The sequence below is a fragment of the Lagenorhynchus albirostris genome, chromosome 2, assembly GCF_949774975.1.
Source record: "Lagenorhynchus albirostris chromosome 2, mLagAlb1.1, whole genome shotgun sequence".
NCBI lineage: Eukaryota > Metazoa > Chordata > Mammalia > Artiodactyla > Delphinidae > Lagenorhynchus > Lagenorhynchus albirostris.
Window position 1 is genome coordinate 57,869,803 of NC_083096.1, and position 25,694 is coordinate 57,895,496.

General features: G+C 40.2%; 1 protein-coding gene across 1 annotated transcript; it reads right to left on the reverse strand.

Annotated features, from left to right (window-relative positions):
* Positions 1-708: 708 nt before the first annotated feature.
* FMO1 (flavin containing dimethylaniline monoxygenase 1) lies at positions 709-24,612 on the reverse strand. Its single transcript, XM_060142192.1, is given in 8 exon segments — positions 709-1,051; positions 2,622-2,694; positions 3,211-3,566; positions 5,281-5,475; positions 8,451-8,607; positions 11,854-12,016; positions 14,828-15,016; positions 24,478-24,612. Coding segments are annotated over 8 exon segments (1,608 nt in total). The 5' UTR covers positions 24,610-24,612.
* Between the last annotated feature and the right edge of the window lie 1,082 nt (positions 24,613-25,694).

Here is a 25,694-nt window from a genome sequence, read left to right on the forward strand (position 1 = left end):
TTTTCCTTTGGGTGCTGGAGGCCGGCTCCAAGAGCAGGTGGAGATGGGTGTTTTCTGTGGAGTAGATCTGATTGTGGTTGTTATTACGCCAGCTGGAGGCCCTGTTTTGTTGCAGAGTGCATTCTAGCGCAATGAGTACTCCCAGGCAAGTACATTCCTTTACAAACACTCCAACGAAGTCATCGAACCCTCCCATCCTTTTATGGCCTTTATTAATAGACTCCTTATCCCCTTCTCTCTTTCCCCCAATTCTTAAAAAGAGAATAAAAGACCACTTGAAATAATTCTAGGCTGTTTCTTTCTTTTTATTTTTAATCAGCTGATATCATAAGAGCACCATTTTAGTACAACCAAATCTTTTGTGAAATAGGGAGTTTTAGTTGAGATCTGTGAAAATAGAAAAGAGGTCTAAATGCTCAGAGTGCTGTCTGGGACAACTCTGTCTTCTAAAATGAAACTTGAACCTTCCAGCAGCCTTCAAATGCACAGAAACCTTGGTTATCTTCCTCTAGCATTAGAAGCAGGTGGAGTTGGGAGACACTCAGGAATACCAGCGGTGGCCCTCCAGCCAGCCAGGGAAGGGCAGGGGGTGGCCTTCACTACTCAGATATGGTTTATAGCCGTGAAGGCAATGCTGTTTCAGTGGGGGAACCAAAGCACTGTCCATCTACGCTGTGCATTTGACAATCCATTTAGGTAATCTTTTATTTATAGGAAAATCAGGAAAATGGCCACAAGCAAAGCTAGAAAGCTGAAGAGTTTAAGTAAGCTTGCAAAGGGAGAAGGGGATTCTTGTACAACTCTAGTTTTTGTGACCTTGAATGTTTGGTCCCACAGGGTCATGATAGCATTTCTGGCTCCTACCCATTTCCCTGGGCCGGTCAAACAGAACTGGTATGGTGTGCATGGGCTGAAGAAGATGGTCAAAGCCAGGCGTGGATCTGTCAGGAGCAGAGAGAACAGGTTGGGCTTTGCATCGATATAGGTCAGGAGTTCATCTATGCATGGGATATAATGGGATTGTAAAGCTTTGCAGTAACACAAGCCAAACCTTTATAAAAGGAAGATTGGGATAAAGGGGAAGACAAAAAGATTAAATAATTATAACCTTAGAGCAAGTAAAAGTGCCAGAAGTAAACAATGATGGTACAAAATTTGGACTGGCTTCTATATTCTTCCCTCCATGCCCATAGCTGTCTAATGGTCTTACAGTATTATTTAAATACAAGGTGGATTCCTTGAAAATATACTCTGTACATATGGTGCTCCAAATGCTGATAATGGATCTCATATTACTTTAGTTCTGTTGTCAAATGATCAACAATTTCTAGAAAAAAAGATTTTATATGATTTTACTATTCCTAAATCTTTCTAGAACTCAATTATTGCTTGATTTGTGTAATGTGAAAACCCACAAAAATCATAGGGTGGAATTCCCTGTAATGCTGGTATTAATCCCTAATATCATTGACTGACCTATGTGACAGAAGCTTTTACATCACATAGTTCTAATTAATGATTTATGTTATACTGGAATTCCATAATGGATATCAGGTCGTATCCCAGGCTGAGGATGAAGAAGAGACCCCTAAAGTGCTTTTGGTATTTAGCACTTTGACAAGGGTAGAACAACACTGAAATTTGGAAATACATATGAATGAGAAAAGTGATGTTTCTTAAATGCAGTGATTTAAAAACTTTTGTATTCTGCCGCAGAGACCCTTTTTTTTTTAAGTAAAAATTTATATCAAAGTCTGAAACAGATAAACGGTAAAACAGATAAAACCAGAGATGTTTTAGGATTAGGAGTCGGGAAGGGGCAAGTCTCCCTCTTCCCTGGCCATCTCCCTTCCATTATCCCTGGCCCTTGGTGGTAGCCAAAGAGCAGAGCACAAGTGGAGACCTCTCCTCTAGAGAAGGTGTCAACAAGCTTATTATGCAAAAGGTTCTAGATGGTAAATACTTAAGGCTTTGAGGGCCATATTAGGGTCTCTACCTCAACTATTCAACTCTGCTGTTGTAATGCGAAAGCAGCCTTAGACAGTTTGTAAATTAATGTGTGGCTGTGTTCTAATAATACTTTACTTATGTCACCGTGATTTGAATTTCATATAATTTCCACATATCAAAAAATCTTCTTTCCAATGATTTAAAATTTTAAACGAGAAAAATAGATGGTCGGTAGATTTGGCCTATAGCCCTATTTTGACTCCTGCACTAGAGTAGTCATCTGAATAAAAACAATAGAGCTGAACACAGATTTTTTGAAATGAATGAATGAGCAGAAGTTTCTGGTGTCAGAGCGGATAAACACAACAGTTTGCCTGCTGATTATGGATAAAGGTATAGAATAGTATCTGGTAGATGAAGATTAATTATATTTTGGTTTAGAATCTAAACTCCATGTGGTGCTAGATGACCATGGTCTAAAGTGATAGTCTGGGACATTAAAACCTCAATTTCCCTTTCTCTTCTCTCTCCTTAAACAGGCCTAGTTTTTTTTTTTTTCTTCTCTAAATCTCAGGTGCTTCTTTTTTCTCCAATGTAACTCTCACCTTTCTTTGCTATTGCTTTACCAGTTTTAGTTATGATTCAAAAAGAATGCATAGTACTTAACTTACCCACTGGGCTTGTTTTTTTTTCTTGCATTAACTTCCTCTATCATGACGCTCGATGGTGGTAATTTATTAACACCTGTAAAGCAAAACAAATAAAAAGTGCAATTTAACTTTAGGTTTCAGTGGTCACTTAGCAGGTAAAGATACTTTACCACGGATCATATTTTATTTTTAGTACCCAGCTAGTCATCTGTTCTTCTGGCAGAAATACTAGCAGCCTAAGTGGATGGCTGTGGTGATAAAGCCATCAGCTGAAGAGACAAGTGTCAGAACATCTCACTACTCATTTGATGTGACAGACCCTCACAACTGGCTTGACTGGATTTTGTCATTCAATTGATTGAACTTTTAAGTTTTAATTGAACCAGTTGATTCAGGCAAAATAACAGGTAGACACAGCTGATATTTTTTGATCCATGATTTATCTTTTGTGCTGGTCACGACACAAATTCACTGTGATGGTGTAATTTGGTGAACAATAGATGATTTTGCGTTGTTTTAGATAGAACCTGGGGAAGGCCTCGAAATTTCCAGTATCCAAAATAATATGGCAAACTGAACATATACGTCCTGCTATTGCTCATGCACTTGCCTTTCAGGACCTGAACAGCCCATCGAGCTTGCCTTTCCCCTGTGGTTATCATGGAACCCAAGGGTTTGATGAGGCCAATAACAGCCAGGGTTGGCTTTTGCAGATGTGCAGGGAAGATGTACTTGTACAGTGATGCTTGGCCATCTTCAACTTTCACCACAGTCTCATGGAGGAAGGGGAAAGCAAAGGTGTATCCAGTGGCAAAGACAATGATATCAATGGGCTTTTCCTTTGGGGTGTTGTTAAATACAACAGAGTTTTCCTTCACCTCCTTTACGCTTGGCTTGATGAGCACTTTCCCAGTGATGATATGGCCTGGGAGCTCATTACTTAGCACAGGCTCTCTTAGTTGTGTCCTAGACATAAACACGGATGGGGAAGAGACCTGCCAGGGACCAGTCAGCCAGCCCTCTCTCCTCCTTCCCTTCTTCTCATTCTGGGACTCACCCCTCCATTAGGCAGGAGGTGCCAGTCTTGGGAGAAGTTACCTCTGTGGGATCATGAATGACCAAGAAGGATGATGGGATATGCTTACCATTTACTAGAGTTTAGAAGCCTGAGGAGAAAGCGACCAGAGCTTTCTCTAGCTCCTGCTTCTCTTGTTGAATTTCAGCATTCAGCTATCCCTGTCACTTTAGAGAGAGCTGAATGCTGAAGGACCACAAGGGAGACTGGGGACTTCTATATCTGCTGAGAACTGCCGGAAACTCTCTCCTCCTAGGAAGCAGCTATACAATGGAAACATGCATGTGTTTAAAAGGAATAAGGGCAGAATTATCTTTTTCTGCCTATGCCTTTGGAATCACAAAACAAACACTTAGCAAGATGATTTTAAGTAAGCCGAGCCATTTTTGGCTTATGGTGAATGCACAGAAAGAGACAATATGATAAAATGGAAGGAGCTTTGGAGCAGGACGTAGTAAGGGTGGCCTTGTGTCCAAATGTTTATACTTAGAGCTTGGGAAAGTCATTGGGTCCCTGTAGGCTTTCTTTTATGCAACTGTAAGATAGGGACACTAACATTTGCCATCCTTAGTTCATTGGGTGGGACGAAGAACATATGAAATAGTATATATTTAAGAACTTTGGAAATGATAAAGGATTAGCTAAATCTGAGAGAGAAGAGATTACAATTCCTCAGGCTCCTTTTATATATTCTAGGGTTTATGGGATTAAATAAAATTCTTTATAGCTGCCATTCAGGCTGTCATTCTAAAACTTATGGTAGAAAAAGCTCTGGTGAAAAGAGTTAAACCCCTAAGAGGCCTGGAGTTAAGAAATAGAAGAGGGTAGGAATAAAAAAGGAAGGAAAAAATGCAGGGAGAGAGCAAGGTATACAAGAGAAGGATGAAGAGAACCAGAGGAATGAAGTACATGTAGTAGGAAGGGGGCTGCCTGCATATCACTTGTGGCTTGGGTACCACCTGATCCCTGCTGGTGCAGAGTGGAATCTGGAGGAAGATCAGACAGGATCTCCAGGCTGTGGTGCCACCCTGGTAATGGAATGTCATTGTACAGACGCAATGAATGAGAAAGTTAAACCGTTGGTTCTTGTTAATGGGATAAGTCATGGGTTGTAACTGAAAGGACAAGACTGAAACCAAGGTCATCTTGACAAGGAGAAGGCACTGCCCTTAGAGAGACATGGGGAAGGATTCAATTTTTCCAACACAGTGACACAGGCAAGTGTGTTGCTTTTGTCAGAAGAGTCATAGACAGATTATTCCCTTTTGATTGCTGCAGCTGAGGTTTATGTAACTTGCCAAGGTCACAGAGCCCACTTAGTACTAGAAGAGCTCCGGCAAGTGACTGAACTTCCCTAAGCCTTAGCACACCCACCATGAAAGGGAGATTATACTACTTACTTTAAAGGGCTGTTGACAATTATGTATTACATAATTTCACTTACCAAGCAGTCAAAAACAGTTAGCTATTATGATTAAGTAATTTGTATGAAATTTTCCTTCACCTTCAGTCATGTTGTCACATTATTGCCTGGTTTGGATACGCCACTGGAAAGATCGAGGCCCCTTTCTCCCTAATAGCTCTCAGCAGACACTCCATATTTACCTGTCTTCTGGTATTAAGCCATAATTTTCACGATTGAACCAGCTGTTCATCCTTCTTGCTATCAACCAATTCACAACTGGAGTTGGGAGAGAATTTCTGAACATGGTCTGAAATCGCATCACGAGCACCGTGTCCCATGGGTAGCCTGAGTCAAAGACCTGGCTGATCACCCACGCCCAGGGGTGTTCAGTAACTCTAGTAAATGGGAAGTGTATCCCATCATCCTTCTTGGTCATTCATGATCCCACAGAGGTAACTTCTCCCAAGACTGGCACCTCCTGCCTAATGGAGGGGAGAATCCCAGAATGAAAAGAAGGGAAGGAGGAGGGAGGGCTGGCTGACTGGTCCCTGGTGCTGAGGAACACCTGGAAGCAATCAAACAGGTCACCCAGTTTGACACAGTGAACAGGGCTGGCTCTGTCAGAGATTCGAGAAGTTTTGTGAATTGAAAGGCACCAAAAAGTCGGCCACCCTCAAAATACATCCCTGACAAGACATTTTTTGCTCCTCTAACCCCCACTTTAAAGTTATTCTTTTGAGATAATGGTTTGAATATCTAGAGTATTAAAATGCCTTAGAACATATTATTGAGCACTTTTTATCTGTCAGGCTCAGTGCTAGACACCATGGTGAATTATGTATTGAGGCTGGCTGTAGTGAGCTTAGAATCTCATGTGAGAAGACAGTGAACAGGTGATAACAACTTTGTATGCTAATAATTGTAAACGAGAATAGGGCATGGATGCAATTGAAAGTTGTCTGCAAAGGGTTTTGACACAAACCATTGTTAGAACTTACAGTAAAATTCAGTAATACAACTAGTTTTGGTGGGTTTGTTTGTTTTTGTTCTTTTGACAGATTATCTGGCTACTTGAGTTTACCTGCTGACTGAGTTCACTAAGCTAACAGTTGTTCTGGTACCTATACAATAAGGAGTTGTCTGTATAACTGTTTAAAAATAAAAAATAATTAGTCAAAAATCTGTTGCTTTGCAGATACAAAACAACTGATTTAATACATGGGTTTTCTTCCAACAAACTGGGGCATCCACAGCTGTGGGGTGACCACAGCTGCAGTGTTAGTGGTTTTTTTTTTTTTTTTTTTTTTTTTTGCGGTACGCGGGCCTCTCACTGTTGTGGCCTCTCCGGTTGCAGAGCACAGGCTCCGGATGCGCAGGCCCAGCGGCCATGGCTCACGGGCCCAGCCGCTCCGCGGCATGTGGGATCTTCCCGGACCGGGGCACGAACCCGTGTCCCCTGCATCGGCAGGCGGACTCTCAACCACTGCGCCACCAGGGAAGCCCCAGTGTTAGTGTTTTTATTATACATCTGTTTGACCTTATAACATGATGGAGCAGTATGGTGGCAAGAACTATGAGCACATCAGTGATTCTGACATTAGACATATTTGCACCTGCCTCTCTTTGTCATTGATGCAGAATCGGATATGGCATTTCGGTAGATATGAATTATATCCTGAAGCAAGGGGAGTTTCTTTGTCGATATAAAAATGACGTGTGCCGAAGCATGTTTTCAGATTGAAGAAATTTCCAGTGGTTAGAGATATAGAAATAGTAATATGTTACCCACATGTGGTGGTCATCATGGATAGGCCTGTGTTAATTTTTGCTTCAGAACCTCCTTTCCCTTCCTTTAGGATAACTCCACCAAATTGCTGTCTTTCCAAGTCAATCAATTAGTCAATCAATCAATCGAGTTCCTTTTTGAAAATTCCAGAAGGGAACACACTCCCAATTCTTTTTCTTCAGAGCTATTTCTACTCTTGCAATTATTGATCTAATGATTTATATTTATTTATTTGACATCTGTTTTCCCCATGAGTATATGCTCTGTGATAGAGGGAATCTTGTTTGATTGTTCTGTTTTCCAGTGTATCCCCCATGCCTGGCATAACATTCGGTATAGTGGAATTCAACAACTAATATTGATTTGTTGGCTGAATGGCTCTCAATGAGTTTCTAGCATAGTTGGAAAGAAAATACATACCATAAAAGGTAATTAGCAATACTAAGAATTAAAAGTGCCGACCGAGGAGTGTAAATTATAATTATTGCATAAATTCATACTAGCGAGAGATCATTTTGTCTTGGGTTGAGGTATCTGGGAATGTAAATTAAATTGTAATAAAAGAGAAAAGGGCACTGCAGAAGGGAGGGGTATGGTGTGAACAAAGAGGAAATTAGAGACTTGGGAACTGGAAAGGGCACAGAGTAGACCTGTCGGCGTGCAGTTGATGATCATGTGGGAAAATAGTGTGGGATAAAGTTAAAATGGAAGATTTGGGCCAGATTATGGAGACCCCTATAATGCAGGGCTGATACATCTGCAAATTGTAATTTTTATTTTTTTAGGTAAGGGGGAGTTAGTTTTTTTTAACATGAGTGTCATAATGAGAGCAGTCTTTTCAGAGGATTTGCTTGTTGGTGCTTGGGGGTCTGGATGGATTGTCGTCTGTGGGGGGATGGACTGGGGTAGGAGTGCAGGGACTCAGGGTAGAATTAGGAGCTGGGGCTTTGAACGGAAGAGACTAGGATTTGAGGACTGGCTCTACCACCTGCTGGTGGTATGCCTTTAGGCGGGTTATTTAACTTCTCTCAGTCTCAGTTTCTTCATCTGTAGTCAAGGATACTAGTACCTACTTTGTGGCTTGTTTTGATAATTGGTTGAGGTAATGCAGTGAAGCATTTAGTGCCATTTTTGGCACAGAGTAAGCAAGCCCAATAAATATTGACTATTTCCATAATTATTATTAGGAGGACAACGCAATAGACTCAGTGGGAGGTGGTATAGACCTGATGAGGGTGGTGGCAATCAATAAGGAAAGGAAGGAGCAAATGGGAGATCTTAGCAAGAAAAATTGCCAGAATTTTCTGACCTATGGGACTGAGTAAGAAACAGATGTCCCCTGGAGCTCTTTTTGACTGGGAAAATGACAAAAATAGGAAGTCAGGGAAGTTGGATTTGGAAGAAAAATGACACCTGGAATTCACAATAACATTTATGAACATTCAAGAAAAAAATACCTAAAAAAATCTGTTCAGTGTATGTGTGTGTGTTTTAGGATTTTTTTTTCCTTTCATCAGTTATCATGGTGTCAAATACTGTTTGCCTGAGGCATGTGTCTTAAGATAAAGCTCCTCATTAGGTAACATCAAGAATGATACCTTCTTTGCCACGTGGCTGGCCTCCATAGCAACGTCTGTGCCAGAATTCCCCATTCCAATCACAAGAACTCTCTTGCCTCTAAATATATCTGGATGTTTATACTCTCAGCTATGAAAATACTGGCCTTTAATAGTATTTATACCTATAGAAAAAAAAAAGAAGTCAAATAGAAAATTTATAAGACTAGTGAATGAAACATACATGTTATTCAGTTAATAACATCCTTTTGACAGATGATTTAGGTTGTTTTCATAGCATACGCAATTTTAAGAAAATCTGAAACATGAATACATAATTATACAAGGTACAGAAATTAATGGGTGATTATTTATTTAATGGAAGTACTTACTCCATCTCACTAGATAGGCCTCTAGTTTTACTTACTAGATGATTACTAAGTTAAAATATCATGGCACTATAAAAAATTTTCCCCCCAAACCATTGTGGAGTTCAAGGTTTTGGAGCATAAGCCACCCATTATCCTTGCTTTGCCCTGCAATAAACCTTTCTCTAATTAAAAAAAAAAAATCATGGCATAAAGACTTATTAAGCTAAAGTGTAAGAAGTCATTACCTTTCAAAGTTTGACAGAAATCAATGGGACAGAAATATTCTATTTACTAATATTTGATCTATATAGAACTTTTCACAAGCAAGGAGCAAGAGCAGAGAAGTTAAAGGGAACTATGAGTCAGTGCTTCCACTCTATTCAGCAAGCTTTCTTGGATACCTGTCACTGTGATAGATGACATGGGAAATAAATAAAAATATGGTCCCTATTCGAAAAGATCCCTGTGGGTTCATCTTGGTGACTGACAGTAACTCAAGCTGGGTTTGCTGAGTCAGCCAGAGTTGGCTCAGAGAAAAAGGAATTCTGTTAGTTACACTGGGATTAGAGCTGCTGTTCCAGCTAGATATCTCAAACAGTTGACGCCAAATCTCATTGAAACATCAGGTGTTTGGCGAGTTTTGGAAAATACTCAAGGTTGTGTAACACAATCAAAAGTAATACGTCTTGTACAAAGAAACTTTTTTTTTTTTTAAGAAAATGTGATAAGACATCTAGATTCTCAGGGGATGAGTATGGATGCGGTGGCACATAGCCTCACCAAGGCCCAGTAGCTCTTTACTTCCTCTTAAATCATTAGAAATCTAACATGAATCTCAGTTATAACCCAACCACAATCTAGATCATTTAGAATTTAACAATGACGCAACCAAGTTTAAATATTAACTCAGCACCGGGACCCAATCTGGATCCAAGAACTGCCAGGAAGGGAGAGCCGGACAAGTTTAATGAGAATAATAGAATTATCCCCGAATGTTAGATTAGCTTAGATTCTCACTGGATCAGGCTGTTTTGGACCACAAATGGACAAACATGAGACTCTGTAGCTGAGTCTTCTACCAGGCTAATACTTTCCCCACTTATATTACAGGAGAACAGAGCAAGAACTTTTATTAGGTGAAGTGGTTGTGTTAGTAAACACAGCTGAATGTATATGGTATCTGAATTAATAAAATTAGTTACCTTGGGAAGTTATATATTTATTCCAGCTGTAATACCTATTATTTTTACTAAGACATTTTGGAACACCTTTTATGGAATTGCCTCCAGAACTCATGACATGTACTTTTGAATAACTTCAATGAATTTAATTTTTGTAATGGTTAACAACTACCCTAGGGAGTATGTACAGACCAAGCAAGTCTGCTGTGGGGCAGAGAGGGAGATGGTGAGATTTGGAGGACTCCATTTCAAGTCTAAAGTCATGAAATTTTAGTGCTCAAAGGCTCCTTAACAATCATTTAGCCACGGATTGTAAGTGAGCAATTGGTAGTGGCTGGTAAGATGGATATCGAGAAGGACGACAAGTACTGTAGAGTTCTTTTTGCTTGATTTGTGATGTATGCTATTGGGTAAGGTGGTCCAAACCCCTCAGTTTCTAGGAAAGAAAACCGAGGCTTAGAAAGGTTAAGTGGAAAGCCCAAGATTATATCGCTTGTTAATTGTATAGCCTAGAATGTATACCTCCAGGGTCCCAAGCTCATCCTATTTAAACTGAGTACATTGACTCCATTGCTTTCAAGGTATGTTTTATCCTAATCTGACCTGACTTGAGTAACATCTGGGGGACAGATCCAGGATCATTGGAGGTACATGAGTTTGTTGTAAAATGAGTATTGCTATCACTCCAGGTCATATGTAGATGTGATTCCTTCACTGGACTCCTATAAAACTCTTTTCATTCTTTTCATGCAGGCTATGTGTTGTCTTATCCACCTCTGTATTCTTAGCATCTTGTGCAATGTATTGTAGGTGCCGAATGAATGCAGTGTACTCTCTCTGTCATGAAATTTTCCGGATTCTTGGAGTGATCCTGTACCAGGTACTCCTTCCTGGGAGTCTGGAGTACCTTGCCTGCTCAGGGATTTTTCTCTGTAGGCAAGAAAAGGGTCGGGTGGTAAGAGTTCATTGTTGAATGTGTTCAAGCAGAGGCTGTTGAGTCTTTCTCAGGGACGGTGAAGAGTTTTCTGCACCAGGAAGAAGACTGAACTGCATTCCAATTCAATGATTATAGTCTATGGCAGTTTTCAGGACATGCTTTATCTTAACTTGACCTGACTTGAGTAACCTCTGGGGACAGACAAAGGATCATCAGAGGTACGTGGGTTAACTGTGAATCAAGCCTTGGGGTCACTACAAGTCATATTTAGATGATTCAGAGAAAAATTTCCTAAAGTTTTAACTTTTTGAATCCTTTACTGCAGATGAAATAAACCAAACCATTGAATTTTCTATTCCCTCTGAGTTGTAATCCAATTGAAATTTGACACAGATTACCATGAATCATGTTACAAAAGCCAGATAAAGAAACTGAGACATAAAGATGTCTTAACTTGCCTTCTAAGGCTCATGCCCCTACTGACTATTAATCCAGTGCCATAAACCTCTGATCTAGGTAATTGCTATGACTCATAGAAACAAACAAAAATCAAGTTACTTTTTCCTTTATTCACTGATTGATCTCTGCGGCCTCTACATTCATCTTTGTCAGTGCACCACTGCTGAGGCTCACGACTTGTCTAGGCCTCCCAAGTCTTAGAAGACTTTCTGAGTGCTGCCAGTCACTTAGGGAGGGACATTGAACTTTAGTGAAGCATAAAACTGCTTAGTAGTTATTCATTCTGCTCTTTGGTACTCATAAGTTGTTTGAAACAGATGAAAGCCAAAAACTGGCCAGATAGTGCTGGTTAGGGAAAAAACCCTCTTACCTCACAACTTAACTGTTTAATGGAGGAATCAATAGGAATTTATTTCCAGACCAATCCAGGGTAAGGATGGCTCCCATGAGACAAACTAAGGTCAGTTGCAGAAAAGCCTGTACCTGGAAAGGAGTCCAGTGGCAAATATGGGTTAGTAAGAAAACTAGTGCAGACCATGACAGCGTCAAAGATGGCTGACTCTTGCTTCCCTTCATGCAGAGTGACTACCTCCCATTGGCCGGTAACAGAAAAATCTGGGCGTTTTGTTACACTGAAGACTTTAGTCTGAAAAAAGAATCATAGACATGGTTAATAGTTTTCAAGATTCCAGTAAGGGCCTGCTGGCTGACGTGCCAATTGACATGTCAAGTGTTCTAGAGAACAGATGAAACATAATTAATAAGCATAACCCTAGAAATCAAATTGGACTATCAGATTGATCATAATTTCCCGGATGGAAGTATTCTAAGCTTCGAGTTGTAGAGGGGTATTTAAGAGAGGTGGTGTGGTCCAGAATTTTTAAGTGATTTCCTCAAATTCTCACAGTGAGTGATAGAACCAAGATTATGACTTAGGTCTTTCTATGTTTTAAAAATTATTTTTCTGTTATGTATAGTTCTCATACACAACAGTTCCTTTACAACAGCTCCTTTAATAGAAACACGGATAATATTGAATATATAATTGAAAATATAAATTTGATCCCAAGTACCTTAGTTTATGAAAGGTCTTATAGACTATGATGTTGAAGTTTTCCCAGATCTAGAGAACTACTGAAAAGTGCTAACTTTATGGCTGAATTTGTTGGGAGTTGTCTAAATTTCAAATATAGTTGATTCTTGAACAATATGGGTTTGAACTGCGGAGGTCCACTTATATGTGGATTTTTAAAAATAGTAAATATTACAATACAACAGGATTTGTAATTGGTTGAATCTGTGGATGTGGAACTGTGGATACAGAGGCACCTGGGAAATGGAGGAAATGGGAATTTTTCCACTGTACAGAGTTGGCGCCTCTAAACCCCCGTGTTGCTCCAGGGTCAACTGTGGTCTATTTTTGTTCTCATGGAGTACATGTATATCCATGGGTACTAGATTCTGATTCAGAAAATATATAAAAGAAATTTACAAGTCAAGTTTAAAAGCATAAATGAGCCACTGACCAAGAGACTTTGCTGCCTTGCTTTCCTCTTCAGTTTTCAAAGTAGACAGACTTCTCAAGTCCCTCCTAACGGTTCACTGTCTGGTTTATAATATTTGAAGTGCTTCTTGGGTTCTACATTTGTATTAGCAATTGTTTTTTTAAAATATAAACTTTCAGTTAATTAAAAAAAACTTTAAAAATAAATTTATTTTTATCTTGAAAATAATGTGTTCATCATTGAAAATTTGGAATGTATAGAGAGGAAGGAAGAACAAAACCTCTTACAGACAGCTGCTTGTGTGTACTTTCTTAAGACTTTGGTGAACATCTAGTTTTTTGAAGTTATTTTAAAACAGGCTTGGGAAACAGGTAGTAAAGGAAATGCTTCAGATTCAGAAATTCTGATGCATTAAATATATTTTTTGTGGACTATATCCATTGACTATGGTAGTGTTTTATTTTTATTCTGTCCCTTGGAAAATAAGGAAGTGGGGTGAAATATTCTTTGGACAACTGGAGTACTTTTATTTTTCTCCAGTTTTATTGAGATATAACTGACATATAACACCATATAAGTTTAAAGTGTACAACCTAATGATTTGACATATGTGTATATTGTAAAATGATTACCACAATAAGTTTAGTTAACATTCATCACCCCACATAGTTATAATTTTATTTTTTGTGATAAGAACGTTTAAGATCTACTCTCTTAGAAACTTTCAAATATACAATACAGTACTGTTAGCTATAGTTATTATAGTGTATATTACATCCCCAGAATTCATTTATCTTATAACTGGAAGTCTATTACTTTTGACTACCTTCACCCATTTCCCTTCCCCATCCCCCATCTACTTCGGGCAGCCATCAATCTGTTCTCTGTTTCTATGAGTTTGTTTGTTTGTTTTTTTTTGATTCTACATATAAGTGAGATCATACAGAATTTGTCTTTCTCTGTCTGACTTATTCCACTTAGCATAATGCCCTCAAGGTTCATCCATGTGTTTGCAAGAGACAGAATTTTCTTCTTTATTTACCATGGCTGAATAATATTCCATTGTCCTATCTATCTATCTATCCATCATCTATCACATTTTCTTTATCCATTTATCCATCAGTTGTTTCCATGGCTTGGCCATTGTAAATAATGCTGTAATAAACATGGAGGTGCAGATATCTCTTCGAGATAGTGACTTCATTTTGATCAGGAGTACTTTTAAGGTTGTGAATGTGAATCTTATATGGTACTTGTTTTGGTCAATCTTTCCATTCATGTTACTTTCTCTGTGTAATTCTCCAAGAATTCCTTACTATCCCCATCTCTGGTAGGGAGGGTAATAGAAGGGAAGCACATGGATTTTCATGTGTTTTTTGCAGAGGAAGGAAAAAAGGAAGAAAGAAAGAGGAGAAAGAGGATATATTTTTTTGCCTTTGTCCTTCTACCTACCTCCTGTCTCTGTCCTCTGAAATGGGAAGGGAGGTGGGTATGGCCAATGAGAAAATATCAAAGATTTTTCTATTCCCTAAGATACCTAGAAAAGATTTCCTTCAAATAGTGACATTCTTTTATGTATAGGCCAGTGCACCCATCATTCATATAAAGGAATAGTAAAAAGAGAGTACCCAGGAGCTGACAGGAAGTTCTCAATGGCCCTGTGTATAGGCATTTGGCCCAAACTGAAAATCTAGTTTGACAATTTTAAGGTCCATTTGGATACTTGGCTGTAAGCATTGCAAACTAAAAGTTTATACATACGAATCCTTAGACAAAGTATCTCCAGATTTACTTAGGGTGATTGTAAGTAAAAGGGGAAAAGGAATCCAGCCTGGTGTCAGCAATCTTGCCAGTTCATTATCTGCTCTACAGAACCTAGGGTAGAGAGAGATAATAGAAAATAGGTAGGAAACACTTCCTGACTACTAACTGATGTTTTGTGCCTTTCTTACCTTGAATTGAATGCATTTCAGAAGGTTGAACTGGTTTGCATACATTTTGAGATATTCCAGGAATAGAGAATTTGGCACATAGTTTGGATAATCTTCTGGGAATGGAAAGTCTGGGTAACAAGACATCTCCTTGCAGCTGTTGGAAACCACAGACTTGTAGAGGCTGGCTCTGCCTTCTTCAACATGTTCCTGTACAAACAGTGCATGCACATGAGTGTGTATGCATGTGTGCATGTGCATGCACACACATGAAATGGATGTTAATTTTTAGACATTGAACCATACAATTTACATATGCTACCTGCTACTTTCTAATGGAATTTGCTATCCTTACTTGAAAGATGATGAATATTGGACCCCACTATGAATATCATAATCAGAATTACAATTTCATTTATTACATGCTAACAAACCTGGGATAAACTCACCTGTCCAGATTCACACAGCATCACTGCAAAATACAGGAGAATATGGAAATACACCAGAGCCAGGAAGTAGTATCTAGATGATGAACGATTGCTTTGGTTTCATGAGGTATTGTTGAAAGGATTATGGAGAAAGGGGGTTCAGATTATGAAGGATTTTGTATCTGAAGTTAAGGAATTTGAATTTAATAGAAATTCATGGAAGTGATTCATATTAAATTTTGAAAAGATAATTCTGGTTCTACAAGAGATAACTTAGAGGGATCTGGAAAGGAAGGAAATGAGGCTAGTTAAGAACCTGAAACACAAATCCATGCGATTGCCAATGAGGGCCTGAGCAAAGGCAGTGGCAGTTGAAACTGAGAGAGATGGGATTTGTTAGGTAGCAGAAAGGTAGAATGCATAGGATTGTGAAATTGTTTGGATTTAAGGTTTGGGAGAGGAAGCAGGTCAAATGTTTCCAGATTGGACAACTGTGAGCATGGCAAAACACTAAACAATTTCCCACTCCAGTTTTGACTTGGGTAACTAGCAAATAGCAACATCTCAGACAACTACTACAAGGTTGAATAGTGGGCAGTTTTAATTATTCATTTAGGTATGTACATTGGCTCTGTCTTTTAGATGTATCATAAAGAATTGTTCTAATTTCAGTGGGAAAGTCCTTAGTATTTTAATATTGTTTACCATCTTGTATATGTATAGTTCTTTTTTCCTGTGAAACAAAAATTATTTTATTTGTGTGAACAAGTAGAAACGTGAACTTAAACCTCACATATGGAGAGGACTTACTTTGTTCCCTCAAAAGGTTTGAGTCTAGATCTGCATGAAATATGTAGTGATAACAGAAAATAAAATTATAAACATACCTTTGTAGTTTGAATTGATACCGATCTCATCAACTGATGAGTTCACCTTATCTTGCTTATTTGTGACTCCACATCTGACAGTCCCATTTATCCAGAATAAATCTAGAAAACTGGAATCTAAATGGCTTCTGAGAAAGATGACTATTTAAATCCTGATCTTTCATTCTGTAGGAAGATCTAAAGCAGTGCTACTCAAAGATGTAGGGACTTCCCTGGTGGCACAGTGGTTAAGACTCTGAGCTCCCCATGCAGGGGGCCCCTGTTTGATCCCTGGTCAGGGAACTAGATCCCACATGCATGCCACAACTACAACTAAGAGTTCGCATGTCTCAACTAAGACCCGACACAACCAAATTAAAAAAAAAAATTAAAAAAAAAAAAGAAGCAAAGATGTAGTCAGCAGAGCCAGACCAATATGATCTTTTTACTACCAGTCTATGACAATGTAAATACAGAAGGTGAGAGTAAGCATCTAGAAACTTTTATAGCTATAATTTGACATTGCTCGGTATCCAGGCATGTGGACTCCTTCGTGATGAACGGGACGTAGATCAGTCTTGGTTTTGTCTAAGTCACGTGATGAGTTGTGTGGGATTTGAACTGAGTACTGGTAATGCAGGTAAGACTACATTACAGTGTACGACATTTTTTAAAAATTAATTAAAAAATTTTATTTATTTATTTATTTTTGGCTGTGTGGGTCTTCGTTGCTGTGTGTGGCCTTTCTCTATTTGTGGTGAGCGGGCTTCTCATTGTGATGGTTTCTCTTGTTGCGGAGCATGGGCTCTAGGTGTGTGGGCTTCAGTAGTTGTGGCACACGGGCTCAGTAGTTGTGGCTCGTGGGCTCTAGAGCACAGGGTCAGCAGTTGTGATGCACAGGCTTAGTTGCTCCGTGGCATGTGGGATCTTCCCGGGCCAGGGCTCGAACCCATGTCCCCTGCATTGGCAGGCGGATTCTTAACCACTGTGCCACCAGGGAAGTCCCCAATGTGTAACATTTTAAGGTTAGTTTGAAAACTGTTTTCCAAAAGTGCATAAAAGCTATAATTATTTTATTTCATTGAAAGATAATTGATATTTGCTTATAATTTTACAGAATAAATGATCAGAACTGACTATTGATAAAGGACTGAAGTTAAATTTTAAAAATACAGCACTACTTGTTTCATTTTGGATAGCAGTTAAAAAAATGAATACCCTGAGCTTGCTGAGGTTTCTTTAAAATCTTTTCTTCCAGTTCATTCTCATATTCTGTGAGCCTCATTTCTCTACTATGTGTGTTGTTAAGCAAAATTTAGAAACAGTTTAGATATATGTTATCTCTTGGGAGAAGTGCTCTCATCCATCCAGCCCAGATTAGATAAAATGACAAACAAGAAGCAAGCTTAATTATCACATTATAAACCTTAAGTATTAATATGTACAATGTGTAGTGAAAGTGTGCCTACAGGTGTTTAATATGGAGAACTGATATTTCACACATATGGTTTTGTTTAGCAAAAAGTTACAAGTGTAATAGTGATTCTCTATAGTAGTTGCCTTGTGCACACTTTCAAAGAAGTTTGAATTTATGTTTTGAAATTTTTCTGTTTCATTTTCACCTTTCTAATAGTTCATTTTATTATATTTTACAAATATGATTGTCTATAATTTCTTGGAAATTAAAATAAACCTGATTCTTCTCCACAGTTTGAGAAGCACAGCTCTCTAGATTTGTGCTTCTAAATCTTGTTAAGAATTGCTCCGGGAATCTTATTAACATGTAGATGCTGACTTAGTAGGTCTGGGTGAGCCTGAGATTCTGTATTTCTCACAAGCTCCCATGCAGATGCTGCTGGGTCACGGACCACGCTTTGAATAACAAGACTTTAGAGCTGTCTTGCCCAATAGGAATGTGATGCAGGCCACACATGCTCTTTAAAAATTTCCAATAGCCACATTAAAAAAGGTAAAAAGGAACAGATGGAATTAATTTTAATGGTATATTTTATTTTACTCAATATATCCAAAATTTTATAATTTCAATGTGTAATCAATATAAAAATTATTAATGAAGTATTAAAACTTTTTTCTCATATTAAATCTTCTGAATCTAGTATATATTTTACACATCTGAATCCAAATGCTAAATTTTCACTTGAAAAAGTGGATTTACATACCCAAATTGTTAACAAATACTTAAAAATTCTCCAATAACTGAACTGAGTATTGGTTTTAAAATTAAAATGAATTAAAACTAAATTAAATAAAAAATTCAGTTCCTTAGTCGTATCAACTGCATTCCGCAGTTACATGTGGCTGGTGGCTACCTTATTGGACAACACAGATTTAGAACATCCTTAAACTTGAAGCCAGGTATTAGAACTAAATTTAGTGCTGGTTTGGTGTAGTTAAAAGCGATCAAGTTTCCTCTGGGTTATAGGAAAAAGAGAATGGGAATAGCTCTAAAGAGCTGTAATATTGAGAAGTTGAGAGCAAACAGAAGGGGAAGAAACTATAGTAAAAGGAGAAAAACATCAGTTATAAACATTCTGGGATCAGTTTGTGTATGACCAAAGCTCCCTCACTTTTCTCTGGCATCTGAGAGCATCACATTGTAAATAATACTTTGTTAAAATCGCCAATTTCTAGTTAACAACAATAAAAGGCTAAATTTGGAATACATACTGTTAAAAGGGGGGTAGAGATGTACATAATATAATTTTGTAAAGATTTCCATAAAAGTCGTTCAAAAAAATTTAAAACATTTTATAATGGCATGTTTAAAAATCAAAGAGTAGTAGAGACTCATTGGAATTGGACAAGTCAGGGAACCATGGGGACCTTAAAACAAATGAACCCACAAACAAAAATAGAAAAGAAAAAAAACAACAACTCTGCTGCGCAAAATTTTGGAAAATAATTGTAAAGGCAGGAAGAAGAAAACCTTCCAGGAAACACTGAAGCCTAATGTGAAGTAATGTATCACAGATGCCAGCTGAGGAGAAACTGTAGCTTAGTATGGAAACCTGGCCTTTAGGATGGAATCCAACACCACTTTGCTCTGTCTCTCTTTCCTCCCACTGATTGTTTCTCCTGGTAAAATACAAGCTCTGGAGTGTTTCAGATATATACAGAGAGTAGGAGTCTGTGCCACTTCTGAATGGGGTTTGCAGGTCCTAAGCCCTCCCCTCCAGTGTTTGCCTCAGTGAACAAGCTGCCCCAGTGATTCTCAGGCCCTGCTGGGACCCCCGGCTGCGGGCACTCTTGGCATTGTCTCTGTGTGTGTGCCAGTTACCCTCTGTGTGGCAGTCTGCATGTGGAAGCACATTTTTCCTGAGAATTGATGGGGGCACTTAGGGGAAGGATTTTTGTCTTGAAGGTAAAACTGAATGAGAGGGGAAGGGAGATGGATTGTACAGAGGGGAAAAATAATAAAGGCAAGAATGGAGGGGTTTCTGGCTTCCTGGTCCACTTGGTCCTGCAATACCATGGGAAAGACGTCATATTCACTAGAATACTTCATGGGATTCCATGGACAGTCCAGAATTTGCCTGCCCTTATTCCTGAGCTGTGGCACAGACTCTGGAAATGCATGGAGTATAGTTCTTGTCAGCACAGACCACGGAGTCAGACAGCCTGGGTTCATGTTCAAGCTCTACATTTTTAGCTGGGTGACCTTGGGGATTTTCTTAACCTCTCTGTGTCTCAGTTCCCTCTTCTATAAATAGGAATAACAATACTACATAACCCCTAGGATAAAATGAAATGATAGTTCTAATGCATTTAGAATAGTGCCTGGTAAGCTCTCAAAAAATGTTAACTGTTATTTGTAATATTCTTCTTCTAAAATTACCGTGGAAATTTACTTTCTCAAGCTTTGTGTCCTCCAGAGAGGATTATAGGCAACGGGAAGAAACCTTTGTCAGGTCAGAGGTTTCTCCTTTCTCATTTAAAAAATAGATATAAAATGATAATAAAAGTCACTCCTATATAGATACATAGAGACATTCTCTCAATGCACTACATTCACAGCTCTTGTTTTTTTTTTGGCTGCGTTGGGTCTTCGTTGCTGTGTGCAGGCTTTCTCTAGTTGTGGCGAGTGGGGGCTACTTTTCATCGTGGTGCACGGGCTTCTCATTGTGGTGGCTTCCCTTGGTGTGGAGCCCGGGCTCTAGGCACGTGGGCTTCAGTAGTTGCAGCACGCAGGGCTTAGTAGTTGTGGCGCACGGGCTTTGTTGCTCCGTGGCATGTGGGATCTTCCTGGACCAGGGCTCGAACCCATGTCCCCTGCATTGGCAGGTGGATTCTTAACCACTGTGCCACCAGGGAAGTTCAGCTCTTGTTCTTAAGAACAATTACTTCCTTCTTTTCTTCTCCTTTGAACAGCCGGAACACATTTTACTTTGTCACTTCCTCTCCCTATGGAGAGTCAGACTGTCTACAATCTTTCCAGAGTCTGTAGATCTGTTTTCAGATCTACAGCACAGGGGAGCTGTGGAAACCTCAGAGGAGATTTGAGGAACCCCCAAGAGGTTAGGGGCCTGTCAGGTGTATCCCCTCCAAGATAATATGAATTCAATAAATGTTTGTTTAATATATGAATAAAAGGAAACCTACTAAGATTACTGAACTTTTAGAAATAAGACTTTTAAGAAGAAGTAAAATGGTACCCAATTAACAAGTCATTTCAGCCCCTGTAAGAATCAGGCTTAACGTGCCTAAAGAAGAAATAGCTGAAGAAGAATTCCTTAGTGATTTAAGGGGGTGAAGTATTACACTTCATCATTGCCCTCACTGAATCTAAAAATATGTGTTGTATGAGGCGCATAGTAGGTGCTCAATAAATGTGGAATAAGTGAAAGGTTACACGTGCAGAAGAAAAGACCTCGATGCGCGTAAGGAAGCACGTCATTCCAGGGAGGGTTATTGTTACAGAGATGTGATGGGTGAAGCAGAATGTGTTTCTATCAGCGTAGTATAATTTCTTATAGAGGATGTCAGTGTGGTTCTGCATTAAGGCTATTTCTCAAGGCTCCTTCCTATACTAAAATTCTCTAAGAGTAATATTAGTTATGAGTGACAGAACAATTCCTGACATTTTATTTCTTCAAGTATTCCTCTACAATCGAGATAATCAGCCAATATCATTACTGTTTGTTCTAAGCCTCCCTTTCCTCTCAAGAGCCTGAGAGAGTTGGTTGTGGAACAGATGTTCCACACTTAACCTCCTGCTGCCACTTGAGTTGGTGGTCACAGGTGGGTTCTTTATCAATGTATCCCTTTTCTTTTTAAACGATGCCAACCCCTCCCCCGCCCCAATGAAGGATGGACTTTCTTTTCCATTGCAACCTTTGTCTGCTTCCTCTCAGTTTAAGACTGTGGTCTGGAAGAGGCCAGAGTTATGCCCATGTGAGTATCGAATTACGTGCAGTAGTTTATAATCTCTGTAATGTTGGGGGAACCTCTCTATTTGTAAATGGAAACCTTCTCTGTATGTGTTTTATTGGGTTTCTGCACTTTGCCTGTCTATTTTTGCATTATGGCCCCTTTCACCCAGAACAGGCACTAAGGATCCCCCTTGTACATTTTCTGGTAAGCACAGCCCTTGCCCGAGTAGACTCTGTAATTCTGCAGGTTTTGAATGAGCCACTTGCTTTGACTGCAAAGACACCTCTAACAGTCTTTCATGGTGTGTGTGTGCATGCGTGCATGTGTGTGTGTTTGTGTGTGTGTATCTGCTGGGGTAGAAGGGGGAAGGGATGTCTCTAGAAAGACCCAGGAGAGTCATAGCATTTTAGAGCTGGAAGTCCCCTTTAAGGTCACTTAGTTTAGAGATTTTCAATCAGGCTTTAGAGGAATCTCAAGGTAGTACCGAGGTGCCTTAAAGAGGCTGCTGTGTCAAGAGAGGGCTGCTGAATGAAGGTGGGGATGGTTTTTCCTGCCTCCCAGGACCTAGTAATTTAGCTTTTATCTAATTTTTAAACTGACTCTGCATTCTTACTTTACAGATGAGGTAATGGGGACTGAAACAAGTTGTTAACTGGGTACCATTTTACTTAGGCTACTGCTGGGTCACCCTCTTTCTCATCCTTTTGATGTCCTATCATGTGCCTCACAAGGGCCTCTATTTTTCTTTTTCCTTCCCCTTCTGTCTCTGAGAAAAGTGTGCCTCTACACTTTTCGGAGGCAAATCCTTCCTCTTGGGCCTGCAATTCCACTTCTTCCTTTTTCTTCCAGGATCTTGTCTCAATTTGGGCTTACATATTCAATCATTTCCTATCATCCAGATATTTTCTCTTTACCTGTAAACATATATGGGTCTTCCTATCATGCAAACAAAACAAACACAACAGCAAGACATCTTAACTCTGCTCATCATCCATTGCTTTCTAAATTGAGTACGAATCCCTTGCCCAAACATTCAGCCACTGTCCTCCCCTTTCATTATATCTCTTACAATTACCACACACACCAATAAGCTCTTTTTATTTTCCAAGCATGCCTAGTACTTTTTCTTTACGGTTTCCTCCCTGGCATCTCCCACTCAATCTCATTTGCCTGTTGAAATCCTTCAAAGTCCACCACACACCATCTCCTCCATGAAGCCATTCTTGGCTTCCCTCAAGTGAACGTAATCCTGACCTCACTTAAATACCCATAGCACCGTTTCTGACTTACAAGATCCTGCCCTTTTCCCATCAGACTGACAGCTCCCTGAGGCAGGATGACTGTTTCTTATTTTTGTGTCCCTCACAGCACTTTGTGCATAGGTGTTTGACTTGCCCAATCACACAGCCAGTTGGGCACAGCTGTATCTAGAACTCATTTCTCTTGATTCTTACATTAATAGTTGTGTGTGTGTGTGTGTGTGTGTGTGTGTGTGTGTGTTAATAATTGGGTATCTGTGATTTATATTAGGAGCATTTTTGTCTGGTATGCCAAGGTCTCTGGGCTTACTTTTTGCTTTGATTGAGATTACTTTAACCAAATAACTCTACTCTGGCAGTTTTATCCTGGAAGCTAACCCTCAACCCCAATGGAGTAGTAGTACTTATCTGGAATACTGTGTTAAGAAGGATTCTGAGGCTCATTAGGAGAAGGGTATAGTGTTTGATTAGCAATGTTTTCAATGGGCATGAGAGGCTAGAGTTATGGCATTTGTGTCAGGTTTCTGCTCCCCTTTTGGAATGTATGTGGTTTGAATCATGGGGACAGATGTTCTCTTTTCCCTAGGCCCCTTGGGGAGGTCTCTGTGCATTGACGGTCACATTTGGTGGTTGGACACATTTCAAGATATGCAGTTCTTCTTTATGTGAGCCAAGCTGGTCTATGCTGGGACTAAACTAGGAACCTTGGCCTCTCTGGAGCTTTGCTCACTGAATTAGAAAATAATTCCTTTATTCCTGTTCCAAGTTCTACCCTTCTATAATAAGGGAATGCTACGTGTTGCTTTCTCTCAGTCTCTTAGGACTCTGAGGCCAGGATATCTGACACCTTGCTCCTTTTCTTTCTTCCTGACTGCTTTCTCCTTAGCACATTTAAAGCTCACGGGATATGTTCCTACTCTCCTGAGAAGAAGGGAAAATAGGAGGTTTGGGGAGATCTGATGCCAATGACTCCCTGGCTGAGCCGTGGAGCTCACAGGGTTTCAGTGGCCTCCAGCAGGGCCCCTGTGGTTTCCCTGGACCCCAGGCCAGTCAAGGGTGGTCTTTATAGTTGCCTTTCCTCCTACCTCACCCCTTTTCCCTCTCCAATGCATACTGTAGTCCTGAGAATATTATTATTTTTTTTGCTCAGGCAACAAAAAAGTCTCCAGACTCCTCACACCCTTCACTTCTGATTGTTCTTGACATGGATTGGAATTGCCTGGACAACAAGACCTTGAGTATAGGACTCATCCTACACTGAGCCTTGTGTCGCTTTACTTCAGACAGAGCAGAGCTGGAAAAAGAAGCATGTATAAGCAGCTCAGTCTTTCAGGCAGAGGCAGAAATTCCTGTGCTGTGTTTATACCATTGCCCCCAACACTTGAGTCTCTTGCTTCTGACCCCCAGGTTCTGCTCCTGCCCTGCTTGTCCTGAGTTTTCCTGGCTTGTCCCAGCCACTCCATCCTCTTCTACCCTTCGTAGGCATCTTTATTCCTCTTGGCCCCGGATGAAGTTTGCAAGGTGGCTGATGCACCTCCCACCCAATTTCAGGCTATTCCCTGCTTCTTTTTTTAAATCATTTTCAATGGCCCTTTCTGTCCCCCTGTTCAGCAGATGTTTCTGGCGCCTATGGGCGCCAGCCCTTGTGGAAGAAATTCAATCTCTTTTTGCGCCAGTCCAGCCCTTTTCCAACGGACACACAACAAAGCTGTCGAAGCCCCACTTACGGTGAATCTCCACAGCCCCCCAAGGTCGTCGCTCCTCTCGAAGCAGGTGGGCTCTAGTCCTTCTTCCGGACAGCGCTTGATGGAGGCCAGGCCACTGACCCCAGCTCCCACAGTTGCAACTCGCTTGGCCATGCTCTCCCGCGTGGGGACAATGAAGCAGAACCTTTTATTCACAAGTGAAAGCCCCACCCCATCCTTGGCTGCTCTAGCAAATCAGGAAAAAGAATTTGAAAGATTAAGGGATTTGCTCCATTCGAATCCTCTGTAGCTGGTTTCTGGTGTCGTGAATGTGAGAAGAGAAGTGTTCAGGTCACTGGTTTAACCCTGTGCTTGGTATGTTCCCACCCCCTCACTCGGAGCTGGTTCTAAATTATAGTACAACTGTTGTCAAGACTGTAGCTTTTGGCAGAGTGGATGAAATTGGATCCTTTAGTGGATGGAGTTTTGCATTCGGGACTGTGCTGCTACCTCTAGCCTCCCTCCACTCCCCGTAGAGTGGAACAGAGCAGCAGACCAGGAAATGATCACCTTGTCAAACATGGTGTTTCATAAACATATGAAGCTGAAGCTCAGATTGGTGTAGTGTTGTGACACAAGGCCTCACAGCAGCTGGTGGAGCGGAGTTGGGATGAGGAACGAAGACACCACGACCACCACAGGTGCTGCTGCAGCACTGCCCGGGCCAGTCCCAGCCCCTAGCATCCTGCCAGGGCTCCGGCTGTGCTGTCCATCCTTCTACCTGCTGCCAGTGCTTGGTCACCAGTGGAAGAGAGAGAGTGTGTGGTGGAAACGTAGGCATGGAGAATCATCCCTCCTCTCTCCATCGGATCCTGATTCACTTCTAGGAAGCCATTGTGTCATCATTGGCACACGTGGAGGATTGTCTGCTCCTGATGAGTTAACATGAATTTGTGAGAATGCTGAGAGGCAATAGAGTGTATTGGTTAAGCGACCAGACTCTGGACCAGATTCCCTAGGTTAAAGCTCAGTTCTGTCAGTTACCTCTCTGTGATCTTGGGCAAGTTATTTAACTCCTCTGTGCATTATAAAAATGGAGAAAATAGTAGGAGTTTCCTTGCAGTGTTTTGTGAGAATCAAGTGAGTCAACACATGACAGTTGGCTTAGCAGTGCTCCTGGCACTTAGAAAATGCTCAATAAATAGAAACTATTGTTAACTATAAAAACATTTCCCCAAATTGGCTTCCTCTTCTGCCTT